Here is a 19,213-nt window from a genome sequence, read left to right on the forward strand (position 1 = left end):
ATTTGGATTTATCAGAATCACATTAGCTGTAAATGTCTTCTTATATGGGTGGCCTCTTCACGCCATCTAACTTTGTATCCGATTACTCTCCCATCCAAATACTCTTAGGTTCACTCTGTATGGATCACACTTTCAATTTTTATAGGACACCATGCCCACCTACTTTTAGTATTTCCCCACTTTTTGAGTCCTCAGCGTAATCCAGGGTGTGCGATTGCCTGAGAGTTGCTTAGTTTCCCAAACAGAGAACTATTTCCCATGTTTTCTGGGCTTATGGGGGCTCTTCCCTCATGCTTCCCTGACTTTGGACCTCCTGGACTTCTGTATTTGTTCTTTGAAAACAGTTTTCTATGGGTCAGGTGTCCATGTCTCAGTTTGCGGAGCACTTTCATAAACTTTTTCTTTAGTTGAGGCATCAGAATATTAACATAAAAAATGTGTTAATACTTGCATTGTGTCAAATGGAATAAGGAGTGCTATAGGATTTTGAAGGAGGGAATAATCATTGAAGGCTTAAGCTGCTGGAAAAGGTAGACTTGGATTTAGGCCTTGACACAAGGATTAAAAAAGGATGCAGAGTATTCTTCCCAGGGAACAACCAAGAATAAACATAAAATATTCTGAAACAGTGAGTGAACCAGTTTGCAGAAAGAGGAGGAGCAATGAGATTTGAGAGGTAGTCATTAGTGTGTGAAGAAAATTGGACTTAAACTTCTAAGAACAAGAGTTGATTATTACAAATGAGTATTGCAGCGGTGTTTTGGGAAGATTAACATGACATTGTATAGAGAATAGATCGTAGGAAAGAAGTTGGAGATAGAGGAACCATAGAGGAAATAGAGGAAATTGGAGATAGAGGAAAAGTCTTGTTAGAAAAGTCTATGAGGGGCCAGGTGCGGTGGCTCAAGCCTGTAATCCCAACACTTTGGGAGGCCAAGATGGGCGGGTCACCTGAAGTCAGGAGTTTGAGACCAGCCTGGCCAACATGGTGAAACCCCATCACTACTAAAAATACGGAAATTAGCCGGGCATCACATGCTTGTAGTCCCAGCTACTCAAGAGGCTGAGGCAGGCGAATTGCTTGAACCTGGGAGGCGGAGGTTGCAGTGAGCCGAGACCGCACTAGTGCACTCTAGCCTGGGTGATGGAGCAAGACTCCATCTCAAAAAGAAAGGAAAAAAAAAAAAGAGAAAGAGAAAAGTCTATGAGCAATGTAGTGATGGTTTGGACTCTGTTAGGTGGGCATGAAGAGGAAAAAAAGTAAATTATGAAAGAAGGATTTATATGTAGGACTGAGTTACCCACTAGATTTGGGTGAGGAGAGGGGGAACAATCAATACTTCAAGATTTCAAGCCTGAGTGGAAGAACATTCTGACTGAAATGAGTGGCTGAAAGGACATTTGGAAAGTGGGAAGCACATTTTCATTGGTGATGTTGAACTGTAATTAAGAGGGGCAGAGCTGTAGACATATTTGAGAATGAATGTATTGAGATGAGAGCAATATATAGTTGCCTACAATTAAATAATTGCACTTTTCATTATAAATTCTGTCAAAGCTCTATTCTTGAGATGTGTGTGGTTATTGAAAAGGTCAATATGAAAATACTTAGAAATAAAAAAAAAAATGAAAACATAGTATCTGAAGTACATTAACCCAAAATAATGTGAGCAGTTTTTACTACAAAAGGAATACAGTTGGCTACTGTGCTAATAATCAGAGGAATGCAAACATCCTTCCTATGTTCTGTTATGAAATAATGGTGATAGGCTGGGCGCGGTGGCTCAAGCCTGTAATCCCAGCACTTTGGGAGGCCGAGACGGGCGGATCACGAGGTCAGGAGATCGAGACCATCCTGGCTAACATGGTGAAACCCCGTCTCTACTAAAAATACAAAAAACTAGCCGGGTGAGGTGGCGGGCGCTTGTAGTCCCAGCTACTCGGAGGCTGAGGCAGGAGAATGGCGTAAACCCGGGAGGCGGAGCCTGCAGTGAGCTGAGATCCAGCCACTGCACTCCAGCCTGGGCGACAGAGCAAGACTCCGTCTCAAAAAAAAAAAAAAAAAAAAAAAAAAGAAATAATGGTGATAATAGAGGGTAGTTTTTGTTATACACTCGTGCATCACAGAATGATGCAGATACATTCTGAGAAATGTGTCGTTAGCAGATTTCTTCCTTGTGTAAGCATGGTAGAATGTACTTACACAAACCTGGATGATACAGCCTACTAAACAGTGAGGCTACATGGTATAGGCTATTGCTCCTAGGCTATAAACCCGTAAGGGTGTTTACTGTACTCCATACCATAATTGTAATATGAGGATAAGTATTGTAATTGTAACACGGTGGTATTCCTGTATCTAAACATATTTATGCATAGGAAGAGTACAGTGAGAATGGGGTATTATAACTGTATGGAACCACCATCCTATATGTGGTCTGTCATTGACTGAAGTGTTGTTACGTTGTGCATAACTGTACTTTTATCTGGCAAAGTAAAAGTGGGCAACCCTGTGTTACTAGCTAGAATATTTGTTGAAATTTTACCTGGTTCCTAAAATCCAGAAGTCTAGGACACCCTTCTGAATGTTTGAGCTTACCACCTTTAGGGACAATAAGAATTTTACAGATACTTTAATAATATCAAAATAGGCAACTCATATTTAACATTACATATTATAGAAATGCTAATGTTAACATTTCTATAATGTTAATTATAAGAAATTAAATAAAGTTAGAAACATGTAGTTCTTATGAATAGCTTCTGCTTATTTGACAATATCAACATTAAGAAAAACATTGGTTTGCTCAAAGTCAGTAGCTTTTTTTTTTATTTTTAAAGAGAATATGTGGTTAAGTGCCTGAAAGGCAGGGTTTTTTTGTGTGTGTGTAAGCACATACGCACACACATACACACAGAGTCCCATCTATTTTGATACTTTGTATATTACTTAAGTAATTTTGGATGATAGTGACTGCAAATGATTTTTTTCTTAGCATTCTTAGTATTGTAAAACTGTTTTTCATTCACGTAGCAAAACTATATAAGTTTCAGTATAGTTTGGTCAATAGGATATGTTTATGTTTCAAAAATGTAAAACAACACATGGAAATAAGTTAGTGTTTTAAAAATAAATTATAATGGGATAATTAACAATAGATGATTTTTTTTTTTTTTTTGAGATGGAGTTTTGGTCTTGTTGCCCAGGCTGGAGTGCAGTGGCGCAATCTTGGTCCACTGCAACCTCTACCTCCTGGGTTCAAGCGATTCTCTTGCCTCAGCTTCCCGAGTAGCTGGGATTACAGGCATGCACCACCATGCCCGGCTAATTTTGTATTTTTGGTAGAGATAGGGTTTTGCCATGTTAGTCAGGCTGGTCTCGAGCTCCCGACCTCAGGTAATCCACCTGCCTTGGCCTCCCAAAGTGCTAGGATTACAGGCACGAGCCAGTGTGCCTGGCCGATAATTGTTTTTCAGTGATAGCACACTTTAAAATAATCACATGAAACTTAAGTGATTTGCACTTTTAGATTCTATTCCTGTCAAGTACGAATTTGTAGGACTTTTTTTTTCTGTTTCTGGTTCTACGTAGCCTTCATCAGGAAACTTGGTGGGACCATGTGACTTAAAAAACATTGTGGTAAAAAACACATAACATTAAATTTACTATCTCAACTATTTTTGAGTGTACAGTTCAGTAGTGTTAAGTATATTCACATTGTTGTGCTACAAATATCTAGAACTGTTTCATCTGTAATACTGCCGTGTGACTTTTTAAAAACTAAATTTTTTTACTGAGATTTCCAAGTGCTTCAGGGACAAAGCTTATCTAAGGTAGAGATTGAATATTGGTTTCCTGAATTCCCTATACAGAATGCTGATCCAAACTCATCAGATGGAAAACTTGCCTTCTGTGGCCCTGGAAAGTTGTTGTTGTTGTTGTTTTTTAAAGAATTTAAAAATTAATCTAGCTTTGAGTTGGCATATCTTATTAACACAGTTGTAGAAAAGTTATATTTCCTCTACAATAGTTTATGAATTTCTTGGAGAAAATCTAATACTAATATTCAAACTTGATGCACAAACGGATTCTTTGGCATGTTTGTGTGTATGCCCATCTGTTACTGTGGCACCATGCCTATTATTACTGTGGCATGCCAATAGCAGTGAGCCATGTGAGCCAACAAAGATGAATTGTTTGGACGGAATACACTATTCTGTAATACTGATTAATTTTGAGCTGATGAATCTACATGAGATAATGTTAACCAAATACAGTCAAAGTAATGTCAGTGAAAATAAAATTTATTTTGACTTATGCAGAAGTGTATCACAGATGTTTTAGACTACCATTGAGAATAATTAGGATCAGTGTTTACTATGGTTCTAGTGATCAGTTTTCTTTTCATAAAAATTTTGAGTTTAAAAGAAAAATTATTGTTGTGATTATAGATTAAGTAGAAAGGGGAATGACACTCCAGGTTATGAATTTTATACCTTTTATAAGGTATTGCTTTATAGTTCTTGAAATATATTCTTTTTTTTTTTTTCTTGAGACGGAGTCTCGCTCTGTCACCCAGGCTGGAGTGCAGTGGCCGGATCTCAGCTCACTGCAAGTTCTGCCTCCCAGGTTTACGCCATTCTCCTGCCTCAGCCTCCCGAGTAGCTGGGACTACAGGCGCCTGCCACCTTGCCCGGCTAGTTTTTTGTGTTTTTTAGTAGAGACGGGGTTTCACCACGTTAGTCAGGATGGTCTCGATTTCCTGACCTCGTGATCCGCCCGTCTCGGCCTCCCAAAGTGCTGGGATTACAGGCTTGAGCCACCACGCCTGGCCTGAAATATATTCTTAATATAGTCAGCTTTATAGCAGAAATTGACAGTGCAGTATTGTGAATGGGAAGAAAATTGAATTTCAAAACAAGATTGAAATTTAATTCCTTGCTTTGCCATTCCCTGGTTTTATGATGATATACATAAAAGGCATGTGATTTTAGAATTTCTCACATGTTGTGTAATCTTGTACTTATGTTACCTTTATATATTCTGAGCCTTGGTTTACTTATCTATTAAGTGGGAGCACTAATAGCTACACACACTTCATAGAGATGTTGTGATACTAAAATAAGACAGTGTTATAAGCTTCAGAAAATAATACCACTACCATGTAGCTCAGTAAGTTAATAATATGTTAAACGCAAGACATGTTAGTGGTAAATCAGTCAATGATGTGGAAAGGATATAACTTCCAATCCCATATTGCATACCTCCCATTCATGTGTAACTACAAAGAACAAATTCTTATGTATCCTTTCAGAAAATGTTTTAAAAAACTACATGATCCTATGTATACTATTCTCTATGTATCTTGCTTTTCACTTGGTATATTTTAAAGATCTTTCCGTATCAACATATAATACTCTTTTAATCTTTTAAACAAGCAATCCCCAAACCAGCAGTCCCCAGGGACCTGTTTCATGGAAAACAGTTTTTCCACGGAAAGGAGTGGGGGTTGGTTTGGAGATGATACTGTTCCACCTTAGATCAGGCATTAGATTCTCATAAGGAGCTTGCAACCTAGAATCCCTCGCATGCACAGTTTACAAGAGGGTTTGCACTCCTGTGAGAATCTAATGCCATTGCTGATCTGGCTGGAGGCGGAGCTCAGGCAGTAATACTCCTCATCTGCCACTTGCCTGCTATGTGGCATCCTGGTTTCTAACAGGCCTCAGATGGGTAATAGTCTGTGGCCTGGGGGTTGGGGACCCCTGTTCTAAACTTCTGTGTAATACATAGTTCCTCATAATTAATTAGTCCCCTTTTGGAGGGGCATTTGATTGATTTCACTTTTCATCACACATAAACAATATTTCAACATAAGTTTTTGCATACCTGTGTGAATTTATTTATTTGTAGGAAAAAAGTTTTACAGGAAATCTCATAGAGCCACTGACATAGTTGAGTTTATATATGTTGAGGCATAAAATCTGTAACAGGCGGAAAGTTGCTTTTCACTGTTTAAAAGCACTGTAAACCAAAAACGCCACTTCATATAGAAGATTAAGATTGGGGGGGTCTCAGAAGCAATAAAAGGAAACATTGACAAATATATTACTGAAGAGTCACATTCTAGAAGACATTCCTAATCTCCTGAGCAAAGGTAAAACATACTTCCTGCTGCCTACCAAGAGACCAAGTAGCTGAGGGCATTGATAAAGGTCACGGCAAATATGAAGATGTCCTGTGATGTATGTATGACATCATGGCTTTTAATCTGCATGTGAATGATATGAAGTCATGGAAGATATACACTTGGCTTTTAACTTTTATTGGGATCATGGATCCTTTTGAGACTTTACAGTGAAAGAGTTTTTCTGTATCTTTCTAAGAAACAAGTTTAGTATATAGCCTGCTTTCATTTGTTTTTTCAACTAATGTTTATTGTGTATCTGTTATGGATTGGTAAGGAATGTAATCTGCTTCAGCCTACATTTAGAGGCCCTTCATAGATCTTCTTTTGGGTTCTTTATAGCCACGCTTGTTCTTGCCCTGTTATCTTGTATAATTTCTTTGGTTGTCTCCTTGTACTTTGAGACCTCAGATCACTTATCCATGGAGGTCTTTTGTGATCACCCAGTCTTACTTTATTGCATTCCTTATTTTAATTGTGTACTACCTACCTGATCTTTCTTTATGTTTTTCTTCCTCCCTGTTTTCTTCCTTCTCTGCCTCCCTCTCTCCCTCTTTCCTTCCCTCCCTTCTCCTTTTTTCCTGTCATTCCCCTTAAACTCCCTCCCACCAATTCCTTGTTTGTTAAAATTGAAGTCCTACGATATCAGGGACTCCAATACTTAGAGCAGCTTCTGGCATATAATAGGTGTTGGATAAATAAATGTGCTAGGCCCAGTGATAAGTGTTTTATGATTTTATTAAGTCTTCATGACAACCTATTTGAAATAGACATCAACTTTCAGTTTTGTTGATTTTTCTCTATTGTAGTTTTGTTTCATAGAGACTTTGTGATGTTAAAATAAGATATAAGCTTCAGAAAATAATACCAGGTAGCTAAGTAAGTTAATAATGTACTATAAATGCAAAACATGTTAGTCTCTTATTAAATTCTTCTTTTATCTTTATTATTTTGTTACTTGTACTTTGAGTTCAATTTACTGGTTTTTTTTCCTACCTTTCTGAGATAGAAACTTAGATCATTGATTTTTAATTTTTTTTGATTTTGTATTGCAATTAGAAATATAAATTTGCTTCTTTTTTTTTTTCTCAGGGACAGGGTTTTGCTCTGTCACTTGTGTTGAAGTGAAATGGTATGATCTTGGCTCACTGCTGCCTCAGCTTCCCAGACTCAAGTGGGCCTCCTACCTCAGCCTCCTGAGTAGCTGGCACTAAAGGCACATGCCACCATGCCTGACTAATTTTTTGATTTTTTTGTGTTAAAGGGTCTTGCTGTGTTGCCCAGGCTGGTCTTGAACTACTGGACTCAAGCAATCCTCCCACCTCAGCCTCTTGAGTAACTAGGACTGTAGGTGTGTGCCACCAAGCCCAACTAATTTTTGGATTTTTTGGTGGAGGTAGTGTCTTGTTATGTTGCTTAGGCTGGTCTTGAACTGCTGAGCTCAAGCAATCCTCCTACCTTGGTCTCCCAAAATACTGGGATTACAGGCATGAGTCACCTCCCCCAGCCTAAATTTGCTTCTAAATATTGCTTTAGCTGCATCCCACAATTTATGAAATTTTGGACTTTGTCAATTCACAAAGTATGTTGCAGGCTGGCATGATGACTGACACACTTGCAATCCCATCATTTTGGGAGGCTGAGGTGGGAGGATTGCTAGAGTTCAGAAGTTCAGGATCAGCCTGGACAACATAGGGAGACCCTATCTCTACAAAACATAAAAAAAATTAGCTAGGCAAGGTAGCACATCCCTGTAGTCCCAGCTACTTGGGAGGCTGAGGTGGAAGGATCTTGTGAGCTTAGGAGCTTGAGGCTGCAGTGAGCTGTGATCATACCACTCCACTCCAGCCTGGGCAGTAGAGTGAGACCCTGTCTCAAAAAATTACCAATATGTGAGCTCTTTTTAGTTTTTATTTTATTTTTTAATTATTGGTTTCTATTTAGATTCCGCATACTCTGATTCTTATACCTTTCAAATTTCCTGAAACCTTATCCAGCATATAGTCTGTTTTGGTAAATGTCCTATGTACAGTTGAAAAGAATGTTTATTCTGCAGTTGTTGGATATACTGTTCTATGCTTGTAAGTTTAAGTTGTTTAATTGTGTTGTTTGAATTTTGTACACCTTTATTGGATTTTTCGTCTGCTTGTTCTGCTAATTACTGAGAGGTGTGTTAAAAGTGCCAACCATGGCCAGGCACGGTGGCTCATGCCTGTTATCCCAGCACTTTGGGAGGCCGAGGCGGGTGGATCATGAGATCAGGAGATCGAGACCGTCTTGGCCAACATAGTGAAACCTGTCTCTACTTAAATACAAAAAATTAGCTGGGCATGGTGGCGCGTGCCTGTAATCCCAGCTACTTGGGAGGCTGAGGCAGGGGAATTGCTTGAACCCAGGAGGCAGAGGTTGCAGTGAGCTGAGATTGTGCCACTGCACTCCAGACTCTGTCTAAAAAAAAAAAAAAAAAAAAAAAAAAAATTGCCAATCATGATTATGGATGTGTGTTTTTCTTCCATTAGTCTATCAGCATTTGCTTTATATATGGAAACTGCAAATTTAGCATCCATATAAATTGCATATAAATGTAAAATTATTTTCCTTTTGAAATGATATGCTTTGTCCAGGCAGCAGATTTTCAGCTTTTATTTGTTTGAAAACCACTTTATTTCACCTTTAGTGAAATAAAGGATATTTTTAATATCCTGGGTATAGAATTCTATGTGGGCATTCTTTTCTTTTACAGCCCTTTAAATATGTCATTCTGATATCTTTTGGCCTTTATAATGTCTGTTGAAATGTTATTCCTTTTAAGGTAGGGGCCAAAAAACCACCTGTCTGTTTATGTACATAAAGTTTTATTGTAACACAACCATGTCCATTTGTTTATGTATTATCTATAGATGCTTTCATTGTACAATAGCAGAGTTGAGTAGTTACATCAGAGATGGTATGGCTGGTAAAACTTAAAATATTTACTGTCTGGCCCTTTACGTTTGTTGACTCCTGTCTCAAGGTAATTTTCTGGATGCTTAAAAAAAAAAAAAAAGAAAAAAGAGATAGGGTCTTACCCAGGCTGAGTGCAGTGGTGTAATCATAGCTCACTGCAGCCTTGAACTCCTGGGCTCAAACAATCCTCCTGCCTCAGCCTTCTGAGTAGCTAGGACTATAGGTGCACACCATCATGCCCAGCTAATTTTTTAAAAAATATATTTTTTGTAGAGACTGGGTCTCACTATGTTGTGCCCAGGCTGGTCTCGAACTCCTGGCCTTAAGCAATCCTCTTGCCTTGGCCTCCCAAAGTGCTCGATTATAGGCATGATCCACCTTGCTCACCCTCTGGATGCTTTTAAGATTTTTCTCATTGTTTCTTGTTTTCAGCAGTTTGACTATGCTGTACCTGGTGTAGTTTTATGTTTGTCCTTTTTTTCTAAGATTTTTAAATATGTGGGTTTATGTCTTTCATAGGTTCAGAACAATTCTTAACCATTATCTCTTGAAATACTGCTTTTGTTTCATACTCTCTTTTCTCTTTGGGACTCTAATTAGAGGTATGTTAGAAATTTTAACTTTATCTCATATGTCTCTGATGCTCTGTTCTGTTTTTTCCATTCTTTTATTTCTCTGTGCTTCAATTTGTATATTTTCTCTTGACCTGTCTTGAAGTTCAATAATCCTTTTTTTCTCCTATTTCCAGTCTGCCATTATACCTATCTAATGAGTTCTTAATTTCAGATACTGTATTTTCCAGTTCTGAATGTCCATTTGATTGTTTTGTATGGATTCTACTTCTTGTTGATTTCTGTATTGTTTCATCTGTTTTGTCCGTCTTTTCTACGTTTTCCTGACCATATTAGTTGTGATTATTTTAAAATCCCTGTGTGATAACTGGTATCTGAGTCACTCATGGATCGGCTCCTGTTTTTTTTTCTTCTTTTTTGGGTGGGGGTAATTTCTTCCTGTTTTTAGTATGTCTCATAAGTTTTGATCAGATGCTAAGTATTTAGGATAAAAATGATTGTTGAAGCTTTGGGTGATAGCTTCTTCCATATAGGGCTGGGTTCTTGTTTTTGTTTTTTTTTCCAGCCGAGCAAATAGAATGTAAGCAGATCATTCTGATCTTGTCAAAGCTCAGTTTTAGACTTGTTAAGGTCTTGTTTATGGAACTTCTTACACTCCTCTGGCATCTTCCTTAGCACTCTGTGTGGCCCTTCAGTAATCTTAATGGAAAGTCCAGGGCACTCACCAAAGCCTCTCTTCTGAGGACAGACTTGATTTCTAGCTTCTCTTCCCAATAGTGTGTGGTTGCTGAAATCTCTGCTTAGGTATTTCACCTCCCAGCTACTGTTTTTTGCTGTGTTTCCTGGAATCTTGTCTTAAGAATTGTAGCCAGCATTTTGCACACAGATTTTTGTGTACCTTGTCTGTGCTTCCCTCCTCTGTAATTTTGTCCTTCAAGTCTCAATCACTCTGGCAGCCCTGGACTTCAACATTTGTCTTCTCAAGTTATTAAGACTGTGACTTTTCCTTGAGTTCTATTCTCCCACTTGGCAATTTGGGAAATGTACTGGGGGAAAAAGCTGGTGTGAACGAGGAGCTCTCTTTTTTTAAATTTTTTTCCCTTGAGAGAGACAGGGTCTTACTCTGTCACCCAGGCCGCAGAGCAGTGGCATCATCACGGTTCATTGCAGCCTCACCCTCTTGTGCTCAAGATTCTCCCACTGTGTCTTCTGAGCAGCTGGGATTACAGGCGCATGCCACCACACCTGGCTCCTTTTTGTATTTTTAGTAGAGATGGGATTTCACCATGTTGCCCAGGCTGGTCTCAAACTCCGGAGCTCAAGCTATCCACTAGCCTTGGCCTCCCAAACTGCTGGGATTATATTAATAGGTGTGAGCCACTTGTCCTGGCCTAGGAGCTCACTTTTTGTGCTTCTCTTCTTTCAAGGATCATGGCCCCTTAAGAGTACTTGTTTGTGTGTATATGTATATGCACACATATACACACATATATATGTATATGTGTTTCAGCTTTTATAGTTATTTTCTGTGTCAGGTTTAGTTTTTTATAAGCTACAGTGTCATGGACAGATATGGAAGTTCCTACAGTATATTCTGAATGTAGCAGCCAGAATGATCCTGTTAAATAATAGATCATGACTCTCCTCTGTTCAAAACCTGCAGTTCTTTATTTATTCAGAGTTAATACCAAAAACCTTTCGAGTTATTTGACCTGCTTGTATTCTTTCACCTGAGTGCTTATCCTCCTTGCCCCACTTTGCTCCCCATGATATCTGCATAACTCTCTTATTTGAAAATCTTTGTTCAGATGTCACTTTACTCAAACCATGCTATTAAAATTGCCTCTTTCTTTCCTTTCTGTATCCTCTTCCTCTGTTTTTTTCCCCGTATCACCTCATGACTTAAAAATGTCTTGTTTATTATGTTTCTTGTTTCTTTTACTTAATAGAATGAAATCCCTATGAGGGCAAGGGTTTTTCCTATCATTTTTGTTCATTGCTGTGTCGCAAATGCGAATGGAGAACCAGATGAGACTAGAGCTTCAGAAACTAAAGGAGGGAATTTCAAGATGGAAGAGTAGTGGTCATATATATTAGATGTCAACAGAAAGAGCCAAACTTTGTAAAATAATTGAAGAGGTTTATTCTGAGCCAAATATGAGTAACCATGACCTCAAGAGATCCTGAGAACATGTGCCCAAGGTGGTTGGGTTACAGCTTGATTTTATGTGTTTTAAGGAGACATATGACATCAGTTAGTACATGTGAGGTGTACATTGGCTCATTTGGGAAAGGCGTGACAGCTTGAAGCAGGGGGCTTACAGGTTATAGGCGGATTTAAAGTTTGTCTGATTGGCAATTAGTTGAAAGAGTTAAGCTGTTATCGGAAAAACCTGGGATCAAGAGAAAGGTGTGGCTGGGTTAGGATAAAGGACTGTAGAGACCAAGGTTCTTATGAAGTCTCTTAGGTGGCTAACCTTAGAGACAATAGATGGCAAATGTTTCTTATTCAGATCTTTAAAAGGTGCTGGACTCTCAGTTAATCTCTTTAGAATTGTAGAGCCTGGAAGGGGAAACTGTGTTGATAGAGATTCTTTATGGATGCAGATTTTTTTCCACAAAAGGCTGCTTTGCAGGGCTGGTTCAAAAATATGGCAAAGAAGCATATTTTGGGGTAAAATATTTTGATTGCCTTCTTTATATGTCATGTGACGTTATGCTAGAGTCAGGTTGGAAAGTAAACCACATTATATGGGGTTAAATTAAAACCCATCTGATGAGAATTTATGGTTTGTAGGGCATGGCTCCTCATGCCTCTTAGGAATTTGGGCAAGAGAGAAAAATGGTCAGAGTTTAGTCCTCACAAGTACAAAGGAATAATCTGAAACTATTCATGAGATTTTACCTTGGATTTTTAAATTGAGGTTATTTGTTACCCTGTGTGACAGACATTTTAAATTAAGGGTAAATGAGATTACCAAGCGTTGAGGAAGTGTCTGTAGGCTTTTTTCTTTTTAATCTTGTGAACAGTATAGGAGGAATATTCATATTTATTTGGATAATTTATGATTCTGACTTTTAGAAAGTTTATTTTTCGTTTTTTGAGATGGAGTTTCACTCTTGTTGCCCAGGCTGGAGTGCAATGGCACCATCTCGGCTCACTGCAACCTCCACCTCCTGGGTTCAAGCAGTTCTCCTGCCTCAGCCTCCCAAATACCTGGGATTACAGGCATGTGCCACTATGCCTGGCTGATTTTGTATTTTTAGTAGAGATGGGGTTTCTCCATGTTAGTCAGGCTGGTCTCAAACTCCCAACCTCAGGTGATCCTCCCACCTCAGCCCCCCAAAGTGCTGGGATTACAGGCGTGAGCTACTGTGCCCCGCCTAGAAAGTTAATAGATGAGTGAGTAGGTAAAGACACTAGCAATGGAGTTTTTTGTTTCTATTCACTGTTGCATTTATTAAGTGGATGCTTTGTGCCAAAAGTTTTCCTGCTGTATTACCTCATGATTTAAAAATTTCTTACTTGTTATGTTTGCTGTTTCTTTTACTTAATAGAATGAAATCCCTGTGGGGGCAAAGGTTTTTCTGTCATTTTTGTTCATTGCTGTGTCACAAATGCAAATGGAGAACCGGATGAGAATAGAGCTACAGAATCTAAAGGAGGAGGGAATTTCAAGATGGAAGAGTAGTGGTCATGTGTATCAGATGTCAACATAGCCAAAGTTCTGAGCACTCTCCAAGGGAAGCTTAGATCCTAAGTGAACTGAAAATGTTCCTAAGCCTTAATGTTTTGCACAAAAACATTATGAGGGCCACTCCCTTTGGCTACATAGCACTGGGAAACGGTAAGTTCTGACTCTTTCCAATGTTTTTTTCTGCACATCCATTCAGATTTGCAGTGCACCACTTGGATAGTAGCATCTTTTATTGGAGTGGTTCTCTATGCCTAAAGAGGTGCCTGTGTTTTGGAATTTTTTGGCGGGACTCCATAAAGGTCCAACCTTTTATACATCCTTTTTTGGGCATGTATCTCTGATTGGAAATTGCTATTCCTTATCAGTTTTCCAGTCCATCATTCCTGGATGTAAGTTTTAGGTGTTGCTTTCTATGGTACACAAATTTTGTGTACCATAACTTTGAGGAAAAAGAAGGTAACTTTGTAGTGTGGGGCTCTCAAATGGTAAAGGTCCTTTTTTTTTTCTTTTTAAAATTTCCAGTCCAATATAGATGGATACTTCTGCAAAATACAATAAAAAATAAATTACTAGAAAAATAAAATGGGCCAGGCACGGTGGCTCATGCCTGTAATCATAGCACTTTGGGAGGCTGAGGTTGGCAGATCACCTGAGGTCAGGAGTTCGAGATCAACCTGGCCAACATGATGAAACCCCATCTCTACTTAAAATACACAGTTAGCTGGATGTGATGATGCACACCTGTAATCCCAGCTACTCAGGAGGCTGAGGTAGGAGAATCACTTGAATCCAGGAGGCAGAGGTTGCGTGAGCCAAGATCATACTACTGTACTCCAGCCTGGGCGACAGAGTGAGACTGTCTCAAAACAAAAAACAAACAAACAAAAACATAATAAAATTAAAGAAAAATAAAAAGGCACACAAAATAAAATACAAGCCCCCCCACTTTTTAAATTAGATTCAATAAACATAAAATTGCATTGTCAAATTGTTCCATCACGTTTCTCAATGTGCTTATTCTGAATTTTGGTACCTATCTCCTCATGGTTTAGTAATACAAATTTGTGAATTGGTAATGATTCTTGGACCATACTTTCTCAGATCATACTTTGAGTACCACTGATATAGTGTACAGTACTACATAGTCTTAATTTTCCCCTTGATTTATGTTGTCTTTAGAAAGAGTAGAAGGTTTTAATGAGTTATGGATTATAGATTTATTAAAAAGAGAGGTAATTTACACTACGTAAAAGCCCTAACACTTCCCTAGTTCTTATATATAACTGGTAAACTTTATTTTTCAGTTATAGTTACTAGTTCATTCTGGGGCTAAAATAAGAATGACTTTCCTGGTAATAGTAAGATTTGCCTTAACCCTTCAGTTATATATTCTCTGTCCTTTGAAACTTAAAACTGGCCTATTTTGAACATGAAAGGAAAAGTTATACCATTTAACACCACAAGATGTCACTTATGTAAAAATAAAGTTGGTATCCTAATACTCAAAGCTAGAAAGCCACAGGTATCTAGGTAAGTGAAGACACAGGTAAATTAAAAATGTATATATTTGAAACAACTATTGGTTTTCAGCAAAGAGTTGAGGAAAATATTGCTAATTCAGCATTATTTTGACTCAAATATTGATATTTAGCAAAACAATTGGTATCTAAGATTTATGCAGTAATACGTGTTAACTGGTCATATTTGAATCTATGTAATGAAAAAGGTAGACCTAAAAGAACTTAATAAAAGTTAATATATTTTAAAGGTAAAGTAGGTGTTATGGTATTAACTCTTCTAAATCTTTACTGTTTTGGTGACAGGCAAAGAGGAATTTGGGAAGAAACGTGTAATTTATATCAGAATTTTAAATAGATCCTTACGACATATGTGAGAAGTTCAACATTACATCAGGTTGAAACAGTGCCTAGGATTTTTCTTGTCTCTTCTCTGAACCTCAGAGTTACTAGTTTCTCTGCCTGTGTTAATGCAGTATTTGTTGTTGAAGACTAGCTTTTCTGTTAAACATGAAGAGCAAAACCTTTAGCTTTAATACTGAGAGTCTGTTTTCTTGTTTTTAGTTCCAGAGAGCAGGTGCTTATTCTGGGCACTCTGGGAATTTGGACTTTAGATGAGCAAACCAAGTTTCCATTAGTTTACGAGTAAGACTGTGCCTGGAATTAGAGGTTGGGCCGTTGTAAAAATTGACACTTCATTCCTCTTCAGTGCTCACTTCTCTCTCCAGATAAAACTGGTAGAGGAGAATAATGGGACACTTTTGGGGAACAGAAAAGGGGAACAAGCAGGAGAAAATTATTTTCTTTGTTTTTTGTCATGTATGTGTGTGACCACATTTCCTTTCTATTTAGTTCCTATCTAATTCTTTTTTTTCTTACCTAACTTCAGTAAGATTTTTTTTTAAGGTTTCTTTTAGGGTTTAGGTTTTTCATTATAAAAGTATACATAGTCATTAAGTAAATAGGAAAATACAGCAAAAAGCAAAAGAACAAAATACAGTCACATATATGGTTAATTTCTCTCCCTTTTCTGTTACCTGTGAAATGTGAAAGAGCCTGAAAAGTTTTATGCAGGGATCCTAAATTCCTTAAGGTGAACATTTATAGAATGTTTAATAGTCGTGTGTTCTCAGAGACAGTTTTTATATATTACTGCCTCTACTGTTTAAATATTTTCAAGCTGTATTTTTAATTAGGAAGAAGTAGGTGTTTTAATTATTTAATTGCATTTTGTCTTCACTAGTGGTCACCATTGCATTTAATTTTATCAGCTGTTTGGAAAGTAAGGCTCATTTTTTTTCATAATAAATTTCATTGCCTTTATTCCTTTTGAAAAAAATGTGCTTAACTTTTACTTATTTTTTTCTTGCAATGACAGTTTGTAACATTTAACGCTTGTATTAGTTTGCTAGGGCTGCCATAACAAAATGCCACAGACTGGGTGGCTTAATCAGCAGAAATTAATTTTCTCACAATTAGTGCCTGGGAGTACAAGATTAAGGTGTTGGTGGGTTTGGTTTCTGATGAGGCCTCTTTCCCTGGCCTGCAGATGGCGACCTTCTTGCTGCAGTTACTTACCGTTGCCCATGATATTATTTCTAATTCTTATGAAAATGATATATTTTAAGCTATCTATTATAAAAATCGAAGTATGGATTTTTTTCCTTCTCTTTTGTAATAGGAATGAAGATCTAAAGCAAATGTTAGAAAGCAACAAAGATTCTGCTAAATTGGATGCTATGAAGCGGATTGTTGGGGTAGGTAAAATACTCATTTACTTCAATTTTGGAAAAATGGACAAGCAGTGGTTATACTATATTAAATATATTAAACAATATGTTAAATACCAAGTCTAATATTCTATTTGCTGTTAATATTAACTTAGAATTTCCTGTCTAAAAATGTTAAACAAAAAGGTACATTATTAAAGTATCAAAAATCAAGAAACTTAGGTTTTAATTTTATCTTTTCTTTGTTTTAATTTCCCTGTATCTAATTTCAAGGTATTTCTACTATGAGAATGAGGTAGTCATTTTGAAGACAAAATAAGATGATATACAAGCCTATTTTGACCTCCTACAAAGAGGGATACTAAAGAATGATTTTTTGTCCTTTCACAGCCTAAATGTTGTGAGCATACTTTCATCTGTTTTTCAGGTTCTCGTACTACCAATAGAAAAACTTTATTCATTTTAGAAGCCTAGAACTTCTAATAAATATTATTAAATATAAGAGCATTCACCAGTGTTCAGCTGTAAGGCAAAACATAAACAATTGATTAATAAGTTATGAGGATTCTGTTGCCAGAGAACTAAAGATATAATATAGTTCCTTAAATATTTTTTATTTTTTAATTTTAATTTTTTATTTTTCCAGGGTTCTAGTTGTATATACCATCTTTAGTAAAATAGTTTTGCAATTTGTGTTGCACTCTCTATATCTCATTTGTTTTTCCACATTCACAGAGAAACCTGCTTAATTCCAGTGAACTATCTGATGCTAAGGAGTTTTGCTTTTGTTTCAGTGGAATCAAATTCATAAAACCGATTTTTTTTATTAATACTATTTATCACCACCATTGCTGATCTTATTTTCCACTTAATTTTATATAATAAGGTCAAAATTGAATACATTTGCATAATTGCATAAATAAACTACTGTAATAAGGCGATGACATAACTAAAACAATACTGTTTTCCAGCAGGCAGTGCCATCATATGAGAGCTTCAGATCTCTCTTCCTTTCTTGATATATTAAAGTGCAAATTACATTTAAGAAAGATGGTTAACAGGTATCAGCATGCTCTGTTAAAAAGTGAGGTGGTATGAAAATGAAATATATTAAAGTCAAGAACTAATTGTATCTGTAGGACATCTATAAGTGACTTGATCCGTGCTTTCATGTTTATGTCATTTGGCAGTGTAGGGGCAATTTTGAGGCTTCCATTGTAAATTTTTGATTTGTTAATGTTAAGCTTTATACATAAGAGGATTTATGGGCAGGCAGTTCTTGCTTTGCATGGCTTTTGTACACATGAATTTCAATTACTACAGTTTAGTTAAGTAACACCAATCCCCTAACAATATGGTTCAAATTTCATTTACCATGGTATATTAATTGTGTACTTGGATAATGTACAAACTTGACTGCTAGCTCTTCATTCTACAAATAACTATGTAAATTATAAACATGTATCATGATCCATGACCAATCATGTCACTTCTTTCAAAATCTGTCAGCGATTGGTCACTGTGCATCTGTTACTCAGTTTATGCACAGACAACAAAGCATGTAGTTGTGTTGCCTCTTTGTCTCCCAGCAAGAAACACGTGACATTTTACAGAAATGAATAATTGAAACAGGCATTTGCCCAACAAACTGAAAGTACAGCAAAGAAATGAAAAGTGATAACATGTAATGAAAATCAGGTAGAATATAAATGAAGTTATACAGAAATAGCTGGCTGTGGAACTATTGACATTACAAGTTTTTAAGAGACTCTGAATTTATAGCTGGAGGAGCTTGGTAAAGGTGAGATTTTCAACCAGCATAAATGATGAAAGTGATTTTGTTGAAGAGAATGAAGCTGTCTCAGAGGAAGTGATGCCGGCAGAAGACCTCACATTCATTAAAGGAACTCTAGGAGATAGTTGAGAACATTGAAAATGCAAAGGATAAAATGTTGGAAGCTCATCCAGACTTAGAAAGGAGCATGATAATTTACTGAGGAATACAAAAGATACTTCCTCAGTATCATGAATTAAACACTGATGAGAGAACAAACTCTGTTCAAACTACGCTTGATAAGGTTTTTTTTTTTTTTTTTTTTTTTTTTTAGAGATAGGGTCTTTCTCTATTGTCCAGGCTGGAGTACAGTGGTACAGTCATAACTCACTGCAACCTTGAACTCCTGAGCTCAAGCGTTCCTCCCACCTCAGCCTTCTGAGTAGCAGGGACTACAGATGTGTACCACTATGCCCAGCTAATTTTTTATTTTTTATTTTTTATAGAGACAGGGTCTTGCTATATTGTCCAGGCTGGTGTAGAACTTTTGGTTTTATGTGATCTTCCCACCTCAACCTTTCAAAGTGCTGGAATTACAGGTGTGAGCCAGTGTGCCTGGCCAGGTTAATTTTCAATTTTTCTAATGTTTTAAGTTATAGTATACTAAATATTGATTTTTGTGTTTTCACTTTCCTATAAATTTATAACTGACAGTAAAAGAGTTAATGTTTTGACAGAAATTTTAAATAGTATCCAGGGATTTGGTGAAATAAATTACCTTAATGGGA

The 19,213-nt window shown here is 37.1% G+C and overlaps 1 protein-coding gene across 3 annotated transcripts in view; it reads left to right on the forward strand.

The window, feature by feature from the left end:
- Nucleotides 1-19,213, forward strand: part of AP3B1 (adaptor related protein complex 3 subunit beta 1) — a 305,763-nt gene that overhangs the window by 15,626 nt on the left and 270,924 nt on the right. For all 3 annotated transcript variants that reach the window (XM_010356679.2, XM_010356682.2, XM_030927327.1), the window contains exon 2: nucleotides 16,603-16,678. In XM_010356679.2, coding sequence (XP_010354981.1) covers nucleotides 16,603-16,678 — 76 coding nt within the window. The remainder of the gene's footprint in view (nucleotides 1-16,602; nucleotides 16,679-19,213) is intronic.

This window comes from Rhinopithecus roxellana, chromosome 3 (assembly GCF_007565055.1).
Source record: "Rhinopithecus roxellana isolate Shanxi Qingling chromosome 3, ASM756505v1, whole genome shotgun sequence".
NCBI classification, from domain to species: domain Eukaryota; kingdom Metazoa; phylum Chordata; class Mammalia; order Primates; family Cercopithecidae; genus Rhinopithecus; species Rhinopithecus roxellana.